The 24,503-nt window shown below is 36.5% G+C and overlaps 2 protein-coding genes across 9 annotated transcripts in view; both read left to right on the forward strand.

The window, feature by feature from the left end:
• Positions 1-7,294, forward strand: part of LOC121887981 (disco-interacting protein 2 homolog C-like) — a 69,049-nt gene extending 61,755 nt beyond the window's left edge. For all 6 annotated transcript variants that reach the window (XM_042399182.1, XM_042399185.1, XM_042399186.1 and 3 more), the window contains 4 exons: positions 2,201-2,275; positions 3,544-3,718; positions 3,819-3,942; positions 5,216-7,294. In XM_042399182.1, the coding sequence (XP_042255116.1) occupies positions 2,201-2,275; positions 3,544-3,718; positions 3,819-3,942; positions 5,216-5,468 (627 nt within the window). In that variant the 3' untranslated portion in view covers positions 5,469-7,294. The remainder of the gene's footprint in view (positions 1-2,200; positions 2,276-3,543; positions 3,719-3,818; positions 3,943-5,215) is intronic.
• An 8,256-nt stretch (positions 7,295-15,550) lies between these two features.
• Positions 15,551-24,503, forward strand: part of LOC121888104 (vasoactive intestinal polypeptide receptor 2-like) — a 47,015-nt gene continuing 38,062 nt past the window's right edge. The window contains exons 1-2 of one of the 3 annotated variants that reach the window (XM_042399429.1): positions 15,551-15,837; positions 15,937-16,097. In XM_042399429.1, the coding sequence (XP_042255363.1) occupies positions 16,041-16,097 (57 nt within the window). In that variant the 5' untranslated portion in view covers positions 15,551-15,837; positions 15,937-16,040. Of the gene's footprint in view, positions 16,098-24,503 lie in introns of all 3 variants that reach the window. The other 2 variants (XM_042399427.1, XM_042399428.1) reach the window with 2 other exon arrangements.

Consider the following 24,503-nt stretch of genomic DNA (forward strand, 5'->3'; position numbering starts at 1 on the left):
CTCATCTGATCCCCGAGCAACACTTATTTCAGTTTCTTTACAGATCTCTTAGCAACTGACAGCGTTGCATAAAGTCTAAATATATAACAGTCGGCACAGAGGAACCAGAACAATAATTGGTCCCATAACTTTGTACAAATACAAGTAAACGTTTGCAGACATGAGACACAAAATCACTGCTGAAATGATCATTTCCCCGTTAAAAAACAACCAAACATTATTCATTAAACATCAGCTGTTCACATTCGTTGTCTAAGATACGATTTAATGTGCGTGATGACCTCCAGGAGGAAGATGTACATCACCTGAACATCCTCACTCACCTTTCTTTATCTGGCTTTTCACTTGTATACAGTACTATTTAACACTATATTGTTTTCACACACACGTTTGTTTGTTTATTGTGTACACCAGAGCACTGAAACAACACATTATGAAATACTGTAAAAAGAGAAAATAACAATAAACTCTCTTGAATACTTTCCCACCTAAATACATCACAGTGTCACATGTTAAAAAAGCAAGAAATGAGTTTTAAAACAAGGAAATTATTATTATTACATTACTAAATAACAAAAAAGAGTTTTTTTAAAGTGTAGAAAATCTAAATGTGCTGATATGAATGCCTCTTAATTAACATTTTTGAGTTTGGTTCCACTTTCTAATAAGGCGCCGTCTCTAAATGGTTGTAACTAATTACTTTAATTACAGTAAATTAATAATTTAATAATGCTCTATAGATCTAAAGGGTTATAGGCTATAACTGTTATAAATAAAACAATTGTAAATGCTATTAAATTCTTATTAAATACATTTTATTGGTGAGGTCTGATGAGCTAAAGAGCTGAAAGACAAATAATAAAAATATTTATTTATCACTTATCAAAGCCGGAGATTAATTCGGTCACCTTTTGACAGAAATGTGTTTTCAGAAGCAGTTTAAAAGATGATTTTATCTGATTTTGCAAATCTGAGTCCGTCGGGCAGGTTGTTCTGTCGACAGGAAACAGTCGACATGTTGTTGTCTGATGACCTCAGACTGCTCGCAGGTTGGTGAGAGGAAAGTTATTAAAGAGTCGCATAAAGAGATAAAGTCTGGAACGAGGTCATGAAGTGAAATCTTAAAATCATTTCTGTAATAAACCAGCAACCAACGTGGTTACAAAACAAGTTATCTTTAAGTTCCTCTATTTAGCATTTATAAGCAGTAAACAAACATTTAATAAATGGTTTATAATTCACTATAATGTAAATATAAGGACATTATATATTACTACAACTGTGTTTTATTACAGTCATTCATTATCAGTTTATACAGCAGCCTCATAAACACTTATATCTGCTTACAGGTTGATTATATTGTGTTATGAACCATTTATTAAATGTTATAAATTCTAAATATGGATAAACATCAGCCTGAAGTGATTTTTCACAAATGGAAACCCAGAAATATCATTAGATATTATATCTAATCTTGATTAATTGATTAGTTGTTGGGTCTATAAATTAATAAAACCCAAGATTTATCCTCAAATGTCTCGTTTTGTCCCGACCAACAGTCACAACCCAAAAATATTCAGTTCACTGTCACAGCGGACTAAAGAAACCAGAAAATATTCACATTTAAGAAGCTTTTTCTCTTTAAAAAACATCTCAAAACAATAAATCAATCATCAGAACAGCTGGCGATGGATTAACCGTCGCAGCTCTGCTCATGTTTAACAGTTTTATGGATCAGGTTCCTGCTGGTTTCATGAGTTAACAGCAGTCCTGAACACCGACGGATCTGTTCTCAGAGTTTGATGAGACGTTCGTGTCTCTTCTTCCTCCACACTCGCTCGCTCAGAGAGAGAGAGAGAGAGAGAGAGAGAGAGAGAGACAGAGAGAGGACGTCATTCATCGATCAGCCCGCTACTTATTTTGACTCACTGTATGTGGGAGGAGAGAACAGAGATAAAGAGGTTGTTTATCGGAGGAACAGAGTGTTTCTCTCTTATAAACTGTTGTTCTGTGTCTGTTGAAGCTTTTTATTTAACGTCACATCATCAGAGAGACGATGTCGTGAACTGACACTTGAAATTTAAAGTGTGACTCTGAGTTAAACATCTGTGAGACGTATTCATGACAGAAGCAAAGACTCACAGAGAAGCCGTAACCGTGGCAACTGACTTATTATTTATCTTATTTATTTATTTTCCAGATCCTGCCCGGAGTTCGCATCATCATCGCAAACCCAGAGACCAAAGGACCGCTGGGAGACTCGCACCTCGGAGAGGTCGCCACAAATAAACTCTTTATCTTTACTTTATCTTTTTGTTTCTTCCTTTCATTTTCTTACTGTTTTTTCTTTTTCTCTTTTACTTTTCTCAGCTTCTTCTTTTTTGTTTCTTCCTTTTCTTTTTTGTCTCTTTTTACTTCTTTTTCTGTCTTTTCCCTTTTTCCCTGTTTCGTCTTTTCTCTCTCTGTCATTTTCATCCGGTCTGTTCTTTTTTTATTTCTATATTATTTATTTATTTTTGTTTTTTGATTTTCCTTTTCTTTCTTGTCTATGTGTTGTTTTTGGTCTTTTTTCTTTTTCTTAACTTTTTCTTTTTTGTTTTTCTGTTTGTTTCTTTTATTTTTTCTCTCTTTTTTTCTCTTTTCTTTTCAGTCCTTTTCTTTTCTATATTATCTTTATGACACATCATCAACAGTCCTAAATAAACTCCAGAACCTCCAGTGGCTGCTTGTCCAGTTCAGAGTCCTTCTCCTCACTCACTAAACCCTCCACACCCAGACCTCCTCCTGCCTGTCTGACCTGCTCCTCCTCCTCCTCCTCTCAGCCTTCGCTCCTCTGACACCAGGACCGAACACCAGACCTCCTCCTTCACCGATCAAATCACTAATCACAACTCACCTTTTCACAACTGCTGTTAATGTGTAATTAATGTTGTGTGTTAAATGTTTTTCTTTGAGTTCCCTGAAAAACGCTTTATAAATAAAATGTATTATTATTTCTTTTCCTATTTTCTCTTTCATTTTTGTCTTTTTTTCCTTTTTCTGTCGTCTTTTTATCTTTTATTCTCTCTGTTCTTTCTTCTTTTTTCCTTTTTATTTTTGTCTTTTCATTCTTTCTTTTCTCTTTTGTCTTTTTGTTTCTCTTCCTTTTTTCTTTACTTAACTTTTCTCAGATATTTTCTTTTCTTCTCTGTCCTTTTCATTTATTCTTGTCCTTTTATTATCACACATCTTTTCCTTTCTGACATTTTCTGTCTATATTTCTTTTCTTTTCTCTCTTTTCTCTTCAGTGTCCCTCTGTGTGTTTCTTGTTTGTCTCTTTGTTCCCTCCTTCTCTCCCCCGAGTGTTTTATTTCTAGACATATTTACATTAAGAGTTTGAAGTTTAGTTCAGCTGCAGCTGCCAGTCTGTCTTTTTCCTCCACTCTGAAATATTCACTTTTTGCTTTACTGAAAGTTTAAATTCAGTTTCAGGCAGCATCTTGAATATATTTATGTAACGTAATAACAGATTTTTGGACTCTGACTGTCGTGCTCCTCCTGCAGATCTGGGTGCACAGCGCTCATAACGGCAGCGGTTACTACAGCGGTTATGGAGAAGAGGTTCTCCAGTCCGACCACTTCAACTCCAGGCTCAGTTTTGGAGACACTCAGACGGTCTGGGCGAGGACGGGCTACCTGGGCTTCCTGCGCCGCACCGAGCTCACCGACGCCAACGGAGGTCATTTTTCTCTCTTTGTCCCACATTTTCTCTTCTAATTCTCAACACCAGCACCAACGTTTCCTCTCTCTGTCCTCTGTCCTCTCTGTTGTGTGAACAGAGAGACATGACGCTCTGTTTGTGGTCGGAGCGCTGGAGGAGGCCATGGAGCTGCGAGGGATGAGGTACCATCCCATCGACATCGAGACCTCTGTCATCCGCGCGCACAAGAGCATCATGGAGTGGTAGGTTACAACAAAGACATGAAGGAAACATCAAATAGATGTTTTTTGCTTTTTTATTTTTCTTGAAATGTTTAAAGAGTAATGAAACGTTGCTTTTCAGCTTGTCCTCTTCTTCTACACACGTGAAAATCAACCAAAGTGTGTTGGGCTTCCTCAGTGTTACCCCCCAGTAACTGTATATTGTGATATTAATATATTAGGAGATATTATATGTTCTAGGAATTGAGAAATCATTCATAGAAGTGAATGTAAATACCCTGAAAAATCTAAATACTTCATCACATTGATGCACAAATCCGACAAAGTCAGAGATAAGAGATCTTAAAGGAGTAGATACTGTACTTTCTCAGCAAAATCTGACATGACAGATTTCTATTGTCTCATAGTACATAGTATACTATATATCCTCATTTGGAACAACCCTAACTTCCACCAGTTTGGGTTTTTTTTACCCACCTGCTGTAGTTCAGACCACTTCAATATCAGTCTTCAAACCAGTTTTCAAACCAAGAGAAGACATTTTACTCCAATTTTACCCACAAAAACAGCATTTAAAGGTTTTATCTGTACCTGTGTTTCTGACTACATCTGTAGTGTTGATTGTACGGTTGCAACTAATTTCATTTATTAATCTACAGATTATTTTCTAGATGAATTGTTTGGTCTGTAAAACATCAGGAGATACTGAAAATGCCAGTAAAAAAAATCTAGTCATCATTTTGTTTTGTCTAAGCAACTATCTAAACCCTCAAAATATTTAATTTACTACAGAATAATAAGAAAAGAAAAATATAAGAAAAATGTAACACAAGTAAAAACTCAGTTTTCTTATTTGAGAAGCTAAAATATCAAATGTTTGTCATTTCTCTGATGTGAACGACTTTTCTTACCTTCTCCTTTAACCAGCTCTGCAGCTCTATGAAGCTTTTAAGCCTCTTTCAGCTCATAGTTTTGCTTTTATGGCGCATTTAATGTCTGGTTCAGTCTCAGTATTCTCGAGGTGTCGTCTCCAGGCAGCTGTTTTCAGCAAATAAGCTCTGATAAATCCACTGTGCACCAAACAGCAGGAAGACAAAGTTAGAGACCAGCAGGTGAAGAAAGTGGAACATCTAGCAGCTAAAGAGCCAGATATCTGGATGAACATGTCGCTCTGTGTCTGCTGGATAACAACTTTTTAATCTGGAGTTTTGCTGCCCTCAAGTGGCTAAAACAAGTCAAATACTGCAGCTTTAAAAAAAAATAGATCCAGTAATAAAATCTTTGTCGTCCTCAGCGCCGTCTTCCCCTGGACCAACCTGCTGGTGGTGGTGGTGGAGCTGGAGGGTTCCGAGCAGGAAGCCCTGGACCTGGTTCCCATGGTGACCAAGGCGGTGCTGGAGGAGCACTACCTGATCGTGGGCGTCGTCGTGGTGACGGACATCGGCGTCATCCCCATCAACTCTCGCGGCGAGAAACAGCGCATGCACCTCCGCGACGGCTTCTTACAAGACCAGCTAGACCCCATCTACGTGGCCTACAACATGTAGCCTGTGTGTGTGTGCGTGACTGTGTGTGTGTGTGTGTGTTTAGGAGAGAGCGAGAGAGAGAGCGAGCATGCGTTTGTATGCCGTGCATATCGCCGTTGTTGTTCATTTATTTCCCCCCCCAAAATCAAGATGTACTGTATTTTTGAACCTGCATATGGTGTGTGGTCTTAAGTCGTCCGTTTTCTTTAAAAGTCGTGTTGTGCCGGTTGGTTGATTGATTGATTGGCTGATTGATTGATTGATTGATTGATTGCTCAGTGGTGGTATGACCATTTTTCACACCCCCGTTTAATCTCGTGACCGTTGACCAGGAGCTTGTCACTGTAGAAAGCCTTATAGGGGAAACACTGTGTACAGGGCGGCAGCTCCGCTCGTCACGCCGCGTGTCGTTTTTAGGAGGTAAAAGTAGAGCGAGAGAGAGAGAGAGAGAGAGAGAGAGGAAAAATAATAAAGACTGTATCTGTCATCATGTTTTACTGGTCGATTCAAAAAGAAAAAAAAAAAAAAATTCCAGATTTGTGGTATTATTTCAATTAGAACAGGGGCAGCCAGATTATTGTAAAAATATAAATATTGTACATAGACATAATAATCTATATGGAGAGGTACCGAAAACACGATGAGGTATAGTAGCCCCTATATGCAGCTCTCTCCACCCGCACCCTGTGTGTGTGTGTGTGTGTGTTTGCAGTGTGTGTGTGTGTATGTGAGTGTGTTCATCCGTCTGTGTTCATGTGTGCGACAGGGACGTTTTCTGTAGTTCGAATGTGAATCAAACGCCGACTACAAACAGATTTTTATCCACAGACGATCAAAGAAGAAAAGCTTTTATGAAAAAAACTTGAAAAAGCAGAAACACTGAAAAACATCCCCCCCCCCCCCACAAAAAAAAACACACAAAAAAATACACACAAAAAAAAAAAACACACAACTGGATGTGTTTTCAGTGTCCAAAGTGTCTCAGAAAAATCACACAGATTTATCTTTTCTGAATCTACTTTTGTTCTCTTGTGATCTTTCTGACCTCTAAACTATTTCATGGCAAATAAAAACACCACAAATTTAAGCAAAAAGCAAGTGCAATGTCTATCAATAAAGTAGTTATTTTAATCTGAATTCCAACATGCACATTAATCATCATTTTTCATCATATCAGTCAGCCGGCTTTTCACTTATCTTACTTAATTACTTGCAGTAAAAACCTGTGAAATTCAGTCCCCAAAGCGTCTTTCTTTCTTATCGAGCAAAGTGCACTGTGAATATTAAAGAAAAGAAGGAAAGATTGTTATTTAAAAGGGAGTTTATGGGAAACGAGGTGTTGTAGTCCCAGTTTAAGATCAAAGGGAACTGAAGACTCAACGGCCTCGAGGTGTCGCTGCAGTTGTTTTACATTTACTTATTTAAAACAGCCAATCAGAGAGCTGCTGTTGGGATAAAGGGAGCTCTGGATAAAGTTTACATGGGAAAGCTGTAGCAATAAGGCCTAAAAAGACGTTCTTCACTGCAGGGATTCATCCTCTCTACATTCAACAAGTCCAACTGAAATTAAACTACTTTCATTAAACTTTTTTTTGTCTACTGCACCGTATATATCTGCTCTGTGAATGACTTGTCCTGTGTTCTCCTTTGAGAATCTTTAGTGAAATAATTTATGTGTTTTTTTTACATAGCTGGAGTCTTTATTTCCATACAGCCAATCAAATCTTTGCATAAAGTGATAACTTGCCGTTCTGTCATATTCAGAGCAGAAGGTCACACTGAGCCTGATTGCATCCTGCTACACAACAACAACCCACGTTAGCTTTCCTGCTAAAGTCTTCTTCTTATCTAACTTACAAACATGAACACACGTCTCGTCCTGCAGCTTGTTGAACGAGCCGCCAAACAAACATTCACCGGGGAAAAGTGCACCGCTAACAGTTAGCAGCTAGATAGCTAATTAGCTTGGCTGCAGCACATTAAACAACATGTAAATATACCTGCAAGTGTCACTTTGGACCCGTCAGATGCTGGTTTGGTTCTTACTCTTTAATACCACTGCTAACAACATGCTGTCTGTCCATGACTTGTAGCTACAGCCTTCATTGTAATAATACAAAACTTTTAACAATACATTTGAAAAACATGGTGACATTATTTTTGACTGAAAAATAGCGACGACTAAATGTTATTTTAGTTGGTTTAGTTAGATTCACTCAGTCAATGCTGTGAAACATTTAAAAATTGTTTTTTCTTTGTTTTTCACAATTACATAGTCTTTTATTTCAGGACACTTAGATTCTTTGTGATTATAAAATGAAAACAGACTGCAGCATCACTTAGAAATATTAAGTCTCTGCTCAGTGTTTGTTACCTAAAACTTAAGTTCAAGCACAAAGTCGACTTAATGAAACGTCAGAAAAACTAGAAACTTAGAAGAACCTGAGCAGACAGATACTGATGAACAACAGCTACTTATTAATCAGCACGTTGGTTGTTATTGTGGGAGATTCCTGATCTGATCTGTTATCAATAACAGAAGATTTTCCACATTTTAAATATTAGTCAATGATTTTAATATTTTTATATTGAAATCTACATAATTTCATGAGAATAACAACCTCTTGGTAAGAAGTGAAAACATCTCATTAGCAAAATAATAAAAAAAAGTTGTGATTAATTTAAGTTATACGGCAAAAACCTGCATAACAGTCTGCATTTAAGCATCTTTCTGACACAAATAACAACAAGAAAGTGTTTATTTTTTTTCATTTAAGACAAGAATCCCCAGTAAAGAACGTCCTCTGGGCTTTGGTACAACAGTTACCACCTGATGTGCACTGACTCTTGAAATATAGTGAGAATACAGAAGATTAAAGATAAATATTTAACTATAATAAGATTTAAAAATATCACTTTATCCCAAAAAACTTCTTCTTTCTTGGCTAGCTGTGAAATATGAGAATTACCTGCACAGTTTGGAGGGACGCTGCAGGTTATATAGAAAATTTTATTCAAAGTGTCGACGTTATTTAAAATAATTCATAAAAATGCATCATTTGTTTACATTCCTGTGGAGAAAAAAAAAGAGTATCTAATGACATCATCTCATCGTTCTTCTTCTTTGTTTCTTGTCGACGTCGTTCTCATCGTCTTTTATCATCGTTTGTCTTTTTATCAGAAGAAAAAAAAAATCTTTATGCATATCAGAAGTTGCTTAGCGCTTGTTTGGCTAACATAGCAGTTTGGGTTTGTTGGTAGCAGCGTAGCGGTCATGTTTCAGTCCCTGAGTGTGTGTGTGTGTGTGTGTGTGTGTGTGTGTGTTAGAGAGAGAGAGAGAGAGAGGAAGAGGTGGAGGATGTTGAACAAGAAGGAAATCCCATCAGAGGACTCGTCTGTGTGTTCAAGGCTGGATGGGAGAGAGAGACCGCATGGTGTGTGTGTGTTTGGGTGTGTGTGTGTGTGTGTGTGTGTGTTAGGTGTGTATGTATGTGTGTGTGTATATTGTATGTAAATAGTGTTGATTTTGTACGGTACAAGTGTGTGTGACTTGTTTTGTACACATGATAAAAAAGATTAAATGACACTTTTATAAGAGCCTGCTATTGGCTCACCGTCACACTATACAGTGCAATAAAGTGCTTTGATTGGCTACAACCGAGACTGTTTATTATTATTATTTTTATTAGTATTATTTGTTTTTTTTTGGTCTTTATCAAACAAAGACCATGCACAAAAAACATAAATCTCAAAATAAGAGGAGATGATTTATGCCAGATTTAGCTAATGCTCATTCATCATAGCTCATTTCCATCTGCAGGTACACAGACTTATCAACAGATAATAAACATTCATTTACTTACACACATTACACACACACACACACACATTGCACTCTCCATCACACTAACGATTGTGCAGACAAATCTAAAAGCACACATCAACATATAAATATCAGCACATTCATCCAGCACAACTATAGAACTACAGTTCATTACAATTTAAACTCTAAATCACGGTGAAATTAATGTCGACATGACTGGTTGCTAAATATCCAGTTTTTTGCACATGAGGAAAAAGAGCTGGAAGCATTTTCAAGTGTTTGATTAACGTAAATGAAACAGCAGATTGTACAAAAGCAGTCTGTCGCAGAGGGATGCTAACGTCTGAGTTTAGTTTATTCTTATTCATTTTATCATTATTGTCATGTGATTAGTTTGTCCTGAGTCTGTGGACGTTTTGGTGTTTGAAGTTTTTCGAATTAATAATTAGAACTCGATTTAGTAATTAGTGCTTTTGATTTAAAAACTAGAGCTCTCGATTTAATAATTTGTGCTCTCGATTTAGTAATTTGTGCTCTCGATTAAGTAATTAGTGCTCTCAATTTAATAATTCATGCTCTCAATTTAGTAATTAGTGCTCTTGATTTATATTAGAACTCGATTTAGTAATTAGTGCTCTCGATTTAATAATTAGAGCTCTCCATTTAATAATCCGTGCTCTCGATTTAGTAATTAGTACTCTTGATTTAGTAATTAGTACTCTCGATTTAATAATTAGTGCTCTCGATTTAGTAATTAGTGCTCTTGATTTAATAATTACCGCTCTCGATTGAATAATTTGTGCTCTTGATTTAATAATTTGTGCTCTCGATTTAGTAATTAGTGCTCTCGATTTAATTAGTGCTCTCCATTTAATGATTAGTTCTCTCAATTTAGTAATTAGTACACTCAATTTAATTAGTGCTCTGGATTTAGTAATTAGTGCTCTCAATTTAGTAATTAATGCTCTTGATTTAATTAGTGCTCTCAATTTAGTAATTAATGCTCTTGATTTAATTAGTGCTCTTAATTTAACAATTAGTGCTCTCCATTTAGTAATTAGTGCTCTCAATTTAGTAAGTAGTGCTCTTGATTTAAGTAGTGCTCTAGATTTAATTAATGCTCTCGACTTAATAACTTGTGCTCTTGATTTAGTAATTAGTGCTCTTGATTGAATTAGTGCTTTCGATCTAATAATTAGTGCTCTCGATTTAAGTAATGCTCTCGATTTAATAATTAGTGCTCTCGATTTAATAAGTGCTCTCAATTTGATTAGTGCTCTCGATTTAGTAATTGGTGCTCTCAATTTAATGATAAGTGCTCTTGATTTAATGATTAGTGCTCTTGATTTAATGATAAGTGCTCTTGATTTAATGATTAGTGCTCTTGATTTAATGATAAGTGCTCTTGATTTAATGATTAGTGCTCTTGATTTAATGATAAGTGCTCTTGATTTAATGATTAGTGCTCTTGATTTAATTAGTGCTCTCGATTTAATTAATGCTCTTGTTTTAATAATTAGTGCTCTCAATTTCGTAATTAGTGCTCTCGATTTAATAATTAGTGCTCTCGATTTAATAATTAGTGCTCTCGATTTAGTAATTAGTGCTCTCGATTTAATAATTAGTGCTCTTGATTTAATTAGTGCTCTCGATTTAATAATTAGAGCTCTCGATTTAGTAATTAGTGCTCTCGATTTAATTAGTGCTCTCAATTTGATTGGTGCTCTCGATTTAGTAATTGGTGCTCTCGATTTAATGATTAGTGTACTTGATTTAGTAATTAGTGCTCTCGATTTAATAATTAGTGCTCTCGATTTAATAATTAGTGCTCTTGATTTAATTAGTGCTCTCGATTTAATAATTAGAGCTCTTGATTTAGTAATTAGTGCTCTTAATTAAATAATTAGTGCTCTGATTAAATAATTAGTGCTCTCAATTTAGTAATAAGTGCTCTCGATTTAGTAATTAGTGCCCTCGATTTCATTAGTGCTCTCGATTTGATAGTGCTCTTGATTTAGTAATTTGAGCTCTTCATTAAATAATTAATGCTCTCGATTTGATAGTGCTCTTGATTTAGTAATTAGAGCTCTTCATTAAATAATTAGTGCTCTCGACTTGATAGTGCTCTTGATTTAGTAATTAGAGCTCTTCATTAAATAATTAGTGCTCTGTGTTTTTTTCCCTTCAGGAATCTCATCTTCCTGATTGTCTCCAATAATTAAAGAATCACAGAAAACAAGAGTTTTCAGGAAATGATCAAGAAATTTAATTTCATTCCTAGTTTGTTTGAATTTAGATGAGTTGTTGATGTTGATGAACAAACAAACATGCAACATGCGACCACCTACTGATTCAATTTCAGCTTTTGATTAAAATTCCAAAACATCCCCACCAGAAACCAGAAACCAGAAAAAGTGAGTCTGGAAGCTAATTTAAACTTGAGTCATACGTACTTTAAAGGTTCCAGCTGTTCTTCATCTGGACAGATTAATAGTCACATGATTAAAACCAAGTAAACGGACAAAGAAGCTTTTCATGCTGAACATTTTTGTCATGTAAACGTTCAATTCAGAAACTGATCACAGTTTGTATGAAAGATGAAAAGTTTCTCAGGTTTGTCCTCTGATGTGTAAAATCAGAAGGCTGCAAAGTTTATAAAACAATCAGCAGGTCTCAGCAAGTCATTTTGATATTTAATGAGGTTTGAATTATTCCTAAATCATTAAACGCAGTCGAATGTTAAACACTTTAATAATTACCTGTTTGTTAGTCTTCCAGTGTGTAATTTACCAACATTAAATACATATTCTATTAGTTTTTACATTTATCTCGATTCTAACTGATGTTAAACGTCCTAAAATCTTAAATATGGCTAACAATGAAGTAAAATTCTTTATAAAACATCAAAAATGTCTTGCTGAAAAGTAGCTGTGGTGCCATAATTAGCATCCCTGAGAAAGTGAAGGTTGTTGTGTTTGCAGGTTGTTTCAGGTCAAACATTTTTAATTCTGCTGAGTTCAGCCCGAAAACATCGACGAGGATCCACCAGAAACTTCAGCGAGAATCATCAAACACACTTCACTCACCGTCACTGCTGCGCTTTGTTCTTTCTTTATGATCCTTCTTTCTTTCTCTTTAATCTTTTATCCTCTTCTTCTTTATCTCCTCCATAATCCTCCTGTCAGCGACTCCCTGCTTTTAAACTGATAACTGACCGCAGAGGTTCCTCATACTGGTTTCTGTCTCCATGACTACACACATATTTAAAACATTCTCTGTATATTTTGCTTTGTTTAATTAAATTAACCTAAAATAAAACAAATATATCAAAAGTCGTAAAATGATTTAAAAACCACAAATTTAACTGTATTCTTAAACAGTAGCCATAGCAACCTGCAATTCTTGGAGAGAGGCAGCAAAGATTTATGGGAAATGTAGTTTTAGTTTGGAGAAACAAGGCCAGTGCATTGTTTGGTAGCCTTTAAGGCATGTTTACAGGTTTTTAAATAATCTCTTGTCATATTGAATCGTCTCTCTGACAAAACAGTCTGACTACAAGGTCCATTTAGTAGCTGTACCGGAGCTTTTGACCATATCACAGTCTTCCCAGCATGTATTGTTGGAAGAGTTTTAATCTCAGAGACTCTTACTTTTTTGTAGTTTGAAGAAAACACATGATGGAAACTTGCTGTGTGACTTTGGTACAAAGTGGCTCCAGCTGCAGCAGCCACATCTGTAAGTTATTTGAAACAACTGAGGAAGTGACTCTTTAAATTAAAAAAAATATATAAATACCATCATCTACACTTCACTGTTCTGTGACGCAGCTCTAATATTCATAACAGGTGACGGCTGTGGGTCAAACAACAGCGTGAGAAGAGACCTGCAGTCTTCATAAAACCCTTCAGCCTGTTTATCTTACATCTCTACTGCAGTTCTTTGTTGTAGAAAATCACAAATTCAACACAGTTTGATAAAAAGGCCTTTAAATGTTTGGATTTCAAAGTTACCACCGACTAGATCTGTATCTGATCTTTTGCATTTTAATGGTTGTGTTTGTTTTTGCTTTGTGACACTTTGTTGTTCTTTTGTGCACAAGATGCTGCATGCAAAAGACAATAATTCTGCACCAACCTGAATTATTCTAGAAAGGTTGAATGGATGAAACTCATGAGACGACTTTGAAGGAATTATTAAACCTGAGTTAAGTTAATTCAGTAGAGAAGCTTAAATTTCTAAGTTGAACCAGCTTAATATGTTTTATATTGTTGGAAATAACTATAACTATATATATCTTTATGGAGAAAAAATAATACTTTTGCAGTTATTTGGCAACTTAAAATTGCTTAATTGAAGTATTTACTTCACCTCAACCAGACTTCTTCCTCTCTGTCCGTCCCTCTCTCTCTCTTCTCCCAGTTTTCCCAGAGGCTGACTGGTTTTATTGGCTCCCTCTTGCTGATAATAGAAACTGGAACCAGAAAAAAGTAGACAAGTCAAGTTCATACATCCAAACATTATTTACAGGAATGCTCATAAAAGAGCAACAATCAGAAACAGACACAATAAAACAGTTTCAGCGTCTTTAAGCATCAAACTGTTTAGTGTAAAAATCAACTTTTTCCTTCCTCCTTTATCTTTTTACTTTCTGTTTCTAATTTCCTCTCCTCCTGTGTGTCTGATCGGACTGTAACTGCAGTAAAAGCTTCAGTCGATTATGTATTTAGAGTCGTAAATGACTAAATGATCTGTGGTTTCAGCTGACGGAGGTAAGTTCCTGCGTTCTTTCATCCGCCGCAAATACCAGACATTAAATTTACAGCGACGTCCAATATGCTCAAAGGATGATTCACGTTTGGTGACCTTTGGTGACCTTTCCTCCAGCACAGACACTGACATGTACAGTATCTCTCTGTAGGTAGTTAAACAGATAAAAACTTCTGCTGTTCATGGTCCACGGAGGAGGATTTATCATGTTTTCAGTGACCTTCTGACCTTTTTCTTCCTTTCTCTTCCACCATCATCCATTTAAACTGTGACAGCTTCCTGTGGATGTTATCTGATGTTTGGACCTTAAAATGCACCTTTGTCGCGACCACTGACAATTAATGCTGACCAAAAACACTAATGGAGTTCTCTGAAGTGGTTGGTAGCAGCTTTAAATAAAACAAAATAGTTTTAAGTAAATAAATTCACATTTTTAGGTTTTAGAGTTTTATTTTCATCTTCAGCTGCAGTGAGGAAGCTGCTTCAATCACTGCAAATAACTGAATGTATGACTGATAACTGATAAAAGAACCAGAGACGTCATGTCTTTTATTACATGGATTTGTCTTGTCAAAACCTGCTTGCGCCTACATTACCCACAATGCAACTCTGATTTTTATTCGTTCTTACATATCTGTAAATGTAGTGAATTCAACCAGATGTCTGCAGGTGATGTTTAGTTTTATCCTGCAACCAAACATCAGAGTGAATCTTGTATAATTTAAATAAATGTAAGATGTCTGTAATGTTAACATGTGACGTCATGGTTCATTCATATAAAGGTTCATTCTGTTTATAGTGTCGATGCAAAGCTGTGTGGAAAAAAAAATCCTTTAAAGAAATTTAAAGATTCAACTAAAACCCAAAGAAATTCAGTCAAAGAAAAGCATTAAATCATCACGTTTGAGAAGCTGAAAGCAGCTCGTTTTGGCATATTTGTTAAAAAAAATATAAAATGATGATTCAATTAACAAAATAGTTGCTGATTAATTGATCAGTCATTGCAGCTCAGGCTGTAGTCTGTCCATTCTGAAGTGATGTTAAGGTTTAAGTATTTCATGTTTGTGTCTTAATGTTTTATGTGTCTATTTAAATCTTTTTCATACTTTTGGACAGTCGTGTGCTTTATACTTGTGCTGCTTTTGTGTTGTTGCTTTTTATGTTTTTTTTCTATTTTATTCTAAAGAAAATAAATTAAACAAAAAGTCAGCAGATGTGATCATAGTTTGATTGACGTGGAACACAAATTAAAGACCCTATGAGAGCCCCAGGACCAGCATTTGGGAACCAATAAGCTCCTGTAACATTGAGTTTTTAATATTGCAGGAATTGAGTTCTCCCACAAGAGGTCGCTGTTGTTGTTTCTCCCTCCCTCTCTCTCTCTCTCTCTCTCGCTCTCTCTCTCTCTCTCTCTCTCTCCCTCTCTCTCTCTCACACACACACACACACACACACACACACACACACACACACACACACACACACACACACACACACTCGGAGATCCCAGGAAGCTCCGGCGGGAACGCGCACCAGTCCGGGGTGTCCCGAGAGAAACGTGTGTCGGGGACGCGCCCTGAATTGAGAGTGAACGGGGAGTGAACCGAACCACCGCCTCACTGCAGCTCCACACACCGGACTTATCACACCTCCTCCTCTTCCTCCTCTTCCTCCTCCTCCTAACACAAACAACTCGGATGAGTATTTAACTCAAACCTTCATTTTTTGGAAACACTGAATCTTTTTTTTGTTTGTTTGTGCGCCAAACTGATCCACAGTGATGTTGCAGTGAATGAAACGGTGCGTAAAACTGGTGATCGACGCTCCAAACAAATAAATAAATAAATAAATAAGAAGATTTGGCGCGTTAAATTCAGTCTGACTGGATGTTTTTCTCAGTCTGAGATTTAGTGACACTGACCTGACGTGTTTCCGTACTGATGATGACCCGCAGATGAAGTGACAGCAGCAGTTCAGGTGGGCTTCACCCTCCGCTGGATGAGATGTCCTTTACGCACCGGCTCGCTCTGCTTCTGCTCGGCTTCACCCTCATCCACACGGTCAGTCCCTCACCTATTATTATTAATATTATTCATATTATTATTATTACATGTACAATTAACACATTAACTGTAATTTTATCTTAAAATGCCACAAACCTTTCAAATGTAGAAATAATGTGTCATACCTTTCAAAAAATAGAGGTTTAAAGTGATTTTACGGTATTTTCTGTACTAATACCTCAACATACTTACTCCCGTAGTGACTTTATAGTAATAATATAGTATTATGAGGCAAAATATTCCCTAAAACAGAGTTTATAGTGACTTTACCTGTTTTATTTATATTTGCTCTAATATTCCTACCTTTAAAGTTGCTTTTTGTGCGCATGAGAGGCGCTTTTATAACTTTATATTGTTTAAATCTTCACACTTCTGCTGTCAGTGTCATCAATTAAACAATGGTTGGACCTTTTATCAGCCTGCAGACTGATGAAACTTTACCTTCGGTCTCTGGATAAAACTGCGCCTGTTTCTTCACTGTTTAACAGCGTGAAAACATTAATTATAGATCCACTTTCTACAGTAGCTGCTGGTGAATTTTTAATCTTCAGGCCTGATTCACACGTAGACTCGACTCTATATTTAGACTCCTTTAGCAGCCTGGACCATCAGTTCGTTTATAGAAGTTATTATCAAGTGTTGGCTGAGAAGCAGGAGTGTCCCTGCAGCTTTACATCTGAAAACTAACACCAGACGACTTCAATGGATGATTTAATCAGATTTTATGTCAGTAGTTGTAGAAGTGATGTCACTCACATAAAAGAGAGAAAGGGGCTCAGTTAAGTTTCTTTAAAAAAAAACTAGAAAATATGATAATAAGATCCTGAATTTTAGTGGGAAAACATGTATTTTGTGAGTTTTTCAAAAGATAATTAGAAATATCTGTTTTAAAGCTGCAATGATTAGTTGATTAATCAATTAGTCGATCATAAGAATATTAATCAGCAACTATTTTAATGATCAATGAATCGTTTTAGTCATCTTTAAAGCAAAAATGCCAAAAAATTGGCTGGTTTCAGGCCCTCAGATGTGAGTATTAGAGGTTTTTCTTTGTCACATCTGTAAGTAAACTGAATATTTTGGGGATTTTTGGCTATAATTGAATAAAACAAGCTGTCTAAATACCTACTGGACATTTTTCACAGATTTTCTGACATTTTATAGATAAAACGATTACAGTAATTACCCTAATCTGTTTGTTGCTGTTTCCACAAACATAACAGATGTAAACAGACATTGAAAAGCCTTTAAAACACAGATGTACTTATTATCTTCTGTCAGTCAGTCTGACAGAATCAGCAGAACAGTCACTGATGATTTAGAAACTCTCAAAACACAATTGATCCGAACTGTAAAGGTGAAACTGTTGTAATTTAAGTTAACTACAACATCTGCATCTATTATCACCATTCTACTTTTTACTACTACTATTTTGGTCATCTATTAATCATTTTGAGTAATTTTTCTCTGTTCCAGCTTCTTAAATGTGAATATTTCCTGCTTTCTTTAGTCGTCTTTGATAGTAAACTGAATATATTTGGGTTGTGGACTGTTGGTTGGGACAAAACAAGACATTTGAGGATGCTCTGGGAAACGGTGATCAACACTTTTCAAAATTTTCTGATATTTTAAAGACCAAACAGCTAATCAATTAATAGAGAAAATGAACATGTCAACCGGTGCAGCAGTGCAGCGATGTGGCTCACCAACGTGTTTTGGAGGTCTGGAGGTCTACAGCACAGAGGAATAAGATATATCAGGCTTTGGATACACACTAAATACTTGTTAGTAGATCAGTTCATTGTTGGTTTGGATCCAAACATGAGATTTGTTGACTCTTGGACTTTTCACTGACATACCTCACCTGCAGTGCTTTCTATCTGCTAGAAGTGTGAATTTCACAACGTCAGACTTTTGCAGTGAAGAAATATAGCCAATCAGCTGTGTGTGTGTGTGTGTGTGCAGGCATCCTGTGTGTGTGTACAGCATGTACTTATGCTAAAGGTTAATGACTTGTGTTTCCTTTATTGGTGTGTGGAGTGAAGATTCCTGCTGCTGTGTGAGCTGATATCAGGAGGCTGTAGACACATGACACACCATGAAAGACATATAGTCTGAGTTTTACTTTCTATTATTATATAAACTTTTTCAATTTGCTTTATTTTTGATATGTGTCCTTTTACTGTAAAAAAGATAAAGTTGAGAAAACCTCAAATTTCTTGCTTTGCAGGACTTTTTTAAATTTTTATTTTAAGTGCTGATCATTTATGTTTCTAAGACCTAACAACTGGCAATTGTTATTTACTGTATGTCAAAGAATATAAGTTGATATTTTCACAGCAGACAAAGGTAAAGGAGAAGCAAAAAGCTTTGCATAAGAGTTTAAAAATAGATATTTAAAAAAACAAAACAATCACAGCCCTCGCATGGAATCTGTGAGTTCACCACCCAAAGTGAGATTATTAAAGCGAAGCAGAGAGGAAGTGATTTAATCCCACGTTGGTTTTTGTATGTTTCACTGTCAAAGCTGCAGCAGGTGACAGACTCAGTGGGATTATCCTGCAGAGTAACATCACTAAACTATTCACATGTTGTCAAACCCAAGCGGCAACCTCCAGGGCTGAAAAATGAAGCCAACGCTAAGCGCCAAAAACTGCAGTTCCTCAAATGGCCACTTGAGGCTCTAAAAGCAAGTCAATCCCTATAGACCTCCATGTTAAAATGTCCAACTTTACAGCAGAAATAATCAGGTTTAAAGCCTGGTACACAAAACAATTTTGGTCTCTATAGCTCATTTCCCCTTTCATGACAACTGTACAGGTAAAGTTTTATATAACTCACCTGTTTAAGTTTTATTAAAGTTTAAAGTTTTGCATAATTAAGGGTGTGGACGCTTTGACTGACATGTGGGTGCCACAGGCAAGTTGCTACCATGGTGACAACGTTGGTTAGGTAACATAACCCCAGATTCACAGAATACAGGTGTAACCATAGCAGTCACTATTTCCGTGTGTTTTCAGTTCATTAAAGTTAATTGTAACATTTAGAACATTTCTTGTTTGGTGTTTGGTTACTAAAAGACCTTCTACGGAGTCTGATGCTCAGTTTTTTTCTGTTCCGTTTTTTGCTAGCAAATATTACCATTAGCATTATCTTGTTTAACCACAGACTGTAAATGCACTGTGTTAACCATGCTAGCAGCTAGCGTTAGGGTCAGCTCCACTCTCCCATCCAAATATGGTCACTTCTGGCTCCAAAACTCCACGATGGCGATGGTCAAAATGCAAACTTCAGAATGAGAGTCCACAAACCACCGTGGGTAACGTCACGGTGGCTATATCCATTATTTTATAGTCTATGGTCAAAGCCAGTTGATCTGTGATGTTTAAATAGACGCAAAGACACAAAAAGACTAGAGTCTTTGAGTAGGAGACAGATTGACAGTGGTGGAAGAAGTACTCAGGTCCTTTTAATTTAGGTAAAAATAGCAGTACAACAATGTTTTACTGGTTCTGCAGAAAAATGAGTCATCAGTGTGTAAGCAGCATTTTACTGTTGTAGCTGCTACAGCTGGACTTTTTTGGAAGTTAAGTCCAGTGGTTCCCAACCTAGGGGTCGTGCCCCTTACAAATGGTCACCAGATAAATCTGAGAGGTCATGAGATGATTAATGGGAGAGGAAAGAAGAAAAAACAAGGTTCTGATACACAAATCTGTTTTCAGTTTTTGGACTTTCTCTCTTTTTTTTGTAAGGAGCCACAAGAAAAACTGTGTTTTATTCTATAAGCTTTAATGTGAAATCTTCATCTGAAAAGTAACTGTACCTGTAGTAAAAAAGTACTATGAAATGTGGTGAAGAAGAAACAATAACCAGGATGACCACATGACAAATCATAATATACCGTTCCATTTCCAAACATTCAGTTTCACAAACACACAAAGGTTCAGAAGTGTTAAAGCCTCTGGAAAGGCAAATCCATGATTGGCTATTAATCATGTAATTTGGGATCTAATGTGCATATAGTAAACACCTAAAAAGAATGAGAACATAACCTCTGACATATCCTTTGTAATTCTTTAGAAAGTTTCTCTCCTTTCCCTTGTTACTGGGTTGCAGTTAGACGGGGCTAAACTAGGGAATTTATTACGTAATAAATACCTGCCCAATCACATTTAAGAGAAAGATGATTGACGTGGCTATCCAACCAAGCTGACTTTACCACACTTACTCTCATCTCATGCCATTTTTAACAGTTTTTGAAAACATTTTATAGACTAGATGATTTACATCTTCAATAGGAACCAATGGGTTTTGGGTTGAGATCTGTAGAAACAGATGATGATGGCCAAATTTATTAATTTTCAATTTCCAAATCCATCAGACTGATGATTCCCCTGCAAGTATTTTACATGAGTGTTCAAAATAAACAGTGACAATGATGACACTGTATGTTTCCTTTCCTCATCATTTCATTTCATGCACAAGACTGATGCAACACTGCAGAAAGGCGAAGAGCAACTCAGAGCTGAAGAAAAATCAATCAGGATTTTCAGCGAGACAAATTTTTCTGGCTTTTTTAAAAGAAAAATTTTTTTCTTAGTATGTTTCTGTTTTGCAGCCTGATATGAAATCTATGATTAATATTTCTTCTTGCTTACTTGCTCTCTAAAAATATTACATCATGAAGAAAAGCAGATTGTTAATACAACTTTAGTTCATAGCATGAAGAAGGAGGGTTGTGTGGGAATTGAATTTTTGCTCCTTATTAGGGTTTCTGGCCTAAATCTGCTCCTTCTCGCAAAGAAAATAATTGCATCTTTGTTAACATGTGCCCCTGTGTGTCTGCTTGTTTGCTGCAGAGCCCTTTTGTCTTATTTCGTTTTGACTGTTAATGGTCAGAACGAGTGTACAAAAGCTTGAGGGCATTTATGTTTCCATCTAAAAACAGATTATACTTTTTTTATTCTGGACGTTGATTCGATTTGTTCTCTGTGAACAGGTCGAGTCTGATCAGTGATTTTCGGACGGAGTCGAAGTCGGACCAGGTTCAGGATTACAAACTGGGAGGGGAAAAAAACCCCAACTTTCTTTAGTTTAGTTTAATCCAGAACATTTTGTCCACTTCCTCGTAATGGATCTGCGTGTGTTTATGTGTATTAGAGCTCATTTGATGACTGAGATTATGTTGTTTGTCAGACAGCGGTGGATTGAATAAGGTCAAGCGGTTTATCCTCTGCCCTTTGCTTCTCTCTATTTATAGTTTTTGTTTTGAGAAGCAGAAAGTAAATGGAATCAGGAAAGACATTAATCCAAATCAGAAATTTTCTAATGAGCTATAAACCTGGTGAAGAACACAGCGTCCCCATGAGGAATATCTGAAGTCTACATCAGTATTTATTAACTGGAAGGCTGGAAAAAATGTTTCTAGTGTGCAAATTTGTGTGCAAAGCCTTTGTCTTTTGAAATATTTGCCACACTAATGCAAATAATGAGGCTGTGAGAAGAAATAAAAACTATTTTGGATTTCAAAGATTTGTTTACGCTGAAATTTAAATTCATCATCCTTCCGCCACATGTCAGTGTAAACTTGGTTAAATATGGTAGAAAAGCAAACATGCTGTGAGTTTGTTTGTTTTTCTAACTCAGATGTCTTCTTTCTCTGAAACCACTGAAGGATAAAATGTCTAAACAGCTTCTGTAGGAACAAAAAAGAAATTTATGAGGCCAAACATCTGCAGACGTTTCAAACTGACCTGTTTCTGTAAAATCATCGCTGAGAGTAATATCTGCTAGAAGAATGAGTCATCGGGACTTTAAAGTCAACTTTGAAGTCTCACTGTTATAACTTTTAGAAAGAAAGAAGACCTCAGACTAAACATCATGTCCAAGATGTCCATGTTTGTTTACTGTTTATCTGGTTTTGACGAAACAGTCAGTAGACGTGCTGCTGTTTCATATTTGAGGTGGACGTCCTGGATGCTGGTGTTTCCCACTTGCGCTTGAATGCACCAGATGATCAGCACACTAGTCAACATACAACAATTAAAGGATAAGTTCACATTTTCCAAGACTATCTTAAAACAACACTGACACGCCCATATGTGCATGGAAAGGTTGCTGTAATTGTTCCCACAGTCCGGACTGGCCTCAAAGAAATCCCTTCCTAAACTCTAATGGAAGTGATAAGGGCAAAATTTACATCCTTTTTACTTGAAGCTAATCAATCCTCAACAGTTTGAGACAGACACATCAAGTGTTTGGTATGAAATCCCTGCTATGTGCTTCCAGAACAGTGTTTTGTTTCTGAGCCACAGCGGAGAAACTATAACATTAAGTGTGAATTTGTTACTAAAAAGACTGGAATTTTAGAGGATACCTTCATGAAATGTTGAACTCATACTGCTGAAGCCTCATATACTAGCTTTGGCTGAACTTTGCAGCCATGTATGGACAGGAAGAACATTCACAGTGACCAGTAACTCTTACAATGTACAGTATGTGTTGTTATAGTAGATAAAATATTTTAGACGAGTTTAAGATCTCTGTTTAAGGTCTCCAAATATAGCTTCTCCCCAACAGTCCTGCAGTAATTCAAAGTGCATTTGAAGTTTAGCAGACAGGCCGAACCTTAAGTTAAGTCTGGTCGTATTCTATTTTTATTTCTATTGTCAGTAAATCCCATTAAAAGACCAAAACCAGCAGTGAATTGATCTACTAGTCAGTGATGTATCTTATTCCTCTGTGCCGTAGACTTCGGTTCTTATCCAAAAAACTATTAAAAACACATCAGTGAGTCACTCTCCTTCACTTGGGTCACATGTTCCTTCATGAGCATGAACACACACACTGTAGTTTATTTTGACTGAATCACACACACACACACTGTCCTGCTGCCAGAAATACTCCATAGAGCAAATGTGAATTCATCCGCCGCTGAAAATAGTCCCCGACAAAATGCATCATTTCCTTCAGTTTGAGTAAAGGTATCTAAAAAACTACAATGTCCAGCTGTTTTAGGAAATTTTTGGGTCTTTTTAAAAATTAAAGTATATATTTGAGAGCAGTTTTCAAAGTCTTCAACAGGAAACAGTGTGTTTGGAGCTGAGAGACACAGACATACAATTTGACATTTGTTTTATTATTATTATTATTTATTCATTTACTTATCTTGTGTCCTTTCTATAGCAAGTGTTTGCCCATCTAAAGTTGAAGACCAATAAAGATATTTGATGACTCCCATGCCAGTGTTCAAAGTAAACTGTGACAGTATATGGTTTGTTTACTCAGTCAATAATCAGAAAGAAGCATTCTAGACTAGATGATTTCCATCTTCAGTAGGTAGATCAAGGTAATTAACTGAGGTGTTTGTGTTCTGCTTGGGCTGATTTTTTGATAATTAGTCTCATCTGCAAAGCATTTAGCATCCACAGGTGTGAAAGCGTTGTTTTAAAAGCCATCTTCTATGATTGGTCAGGTGAAGATAGAAGTGAAGTGGTGTTTAATTGGTCAATAAGATAAGAGTGATCGGCTCGGTGGACAGACGAATCCCAACGGGACATAAAGAAAGCCTGAGAAGTGTGTGTGTGAGGCATAAACACACTGACAGGTCTGAAATGCTGCTGAGAGCACCGATATATCTCTGTGTAAACAGACCTCCCAGCACATACACGCTCTCCGTATATCAATGGGGTAAAGTTGACACATGGACTCATTTGGTTTGAGTGTGTTTCTCTTTGTGTAGTTTGTTCACACTGCCTTTTGTTTACACTCTGTTTGAGTGTGTGTCCTTGGTTACAGTCAGCTGTACACACACACACACACCGGCCTCTGGGCTGATAGGTGGCAAAGTAATGTTTATCAGATAAAACATGAGAACCATAAACTGTGGCTAAATCGGTACAGTTGGCGTGATGAGGCTAATTAAAATGTAAAGCTGGGTGGGTTCTGGATGATTATATCTGATTGTAAAAAAAGGCCATCTGTAGCACAAATACAGTTCTGCAAAAACAATTAGCAAATTGTTTTCTTCCTATTATTTTTATTTTCACTTTCTTTTTTCCCAGGTGACAACCAGAGTCTGGTTGAGTCAGTGTTGACATACTAGGCTCTGTTCTGGCACATGTAAAACAAGCCTCAGTTTGTTCCCCCTCACGTATTAGTATTCTTGTGTATACTTTCGGGTCATAGAGATATCCATTGGTTTCTTTAAAAGATAATTAACCAGCAAGGTTTGAAAAAGCCAGAAGGTCATTTAGAGCTGTTCTGATGGTATTTTCAGAGTCACCAAAGACTCAAAACAAAGGTGGCAGCTGGTTGGCTACTTGGATAGGAAACAGTATATGTTTTGTTTACTCAGTCAATAATCAGAAAGCAGCGCTCTGGGTTGGGGCAGTTTATTATTTA

This window comes from Thunnus maccoyii, chromosome 21 (assembly GCF_910596095.1).
Source record: "Thunnus maccoyii chromosome 21, fThuMac1.1, whole genome shotgun sequence".
NCBI lineage: Eukaryota > Metazoa > Chordata > Actinopteri > Scombriformes > Scombridae > Thunnus > Thunnus maccoyii.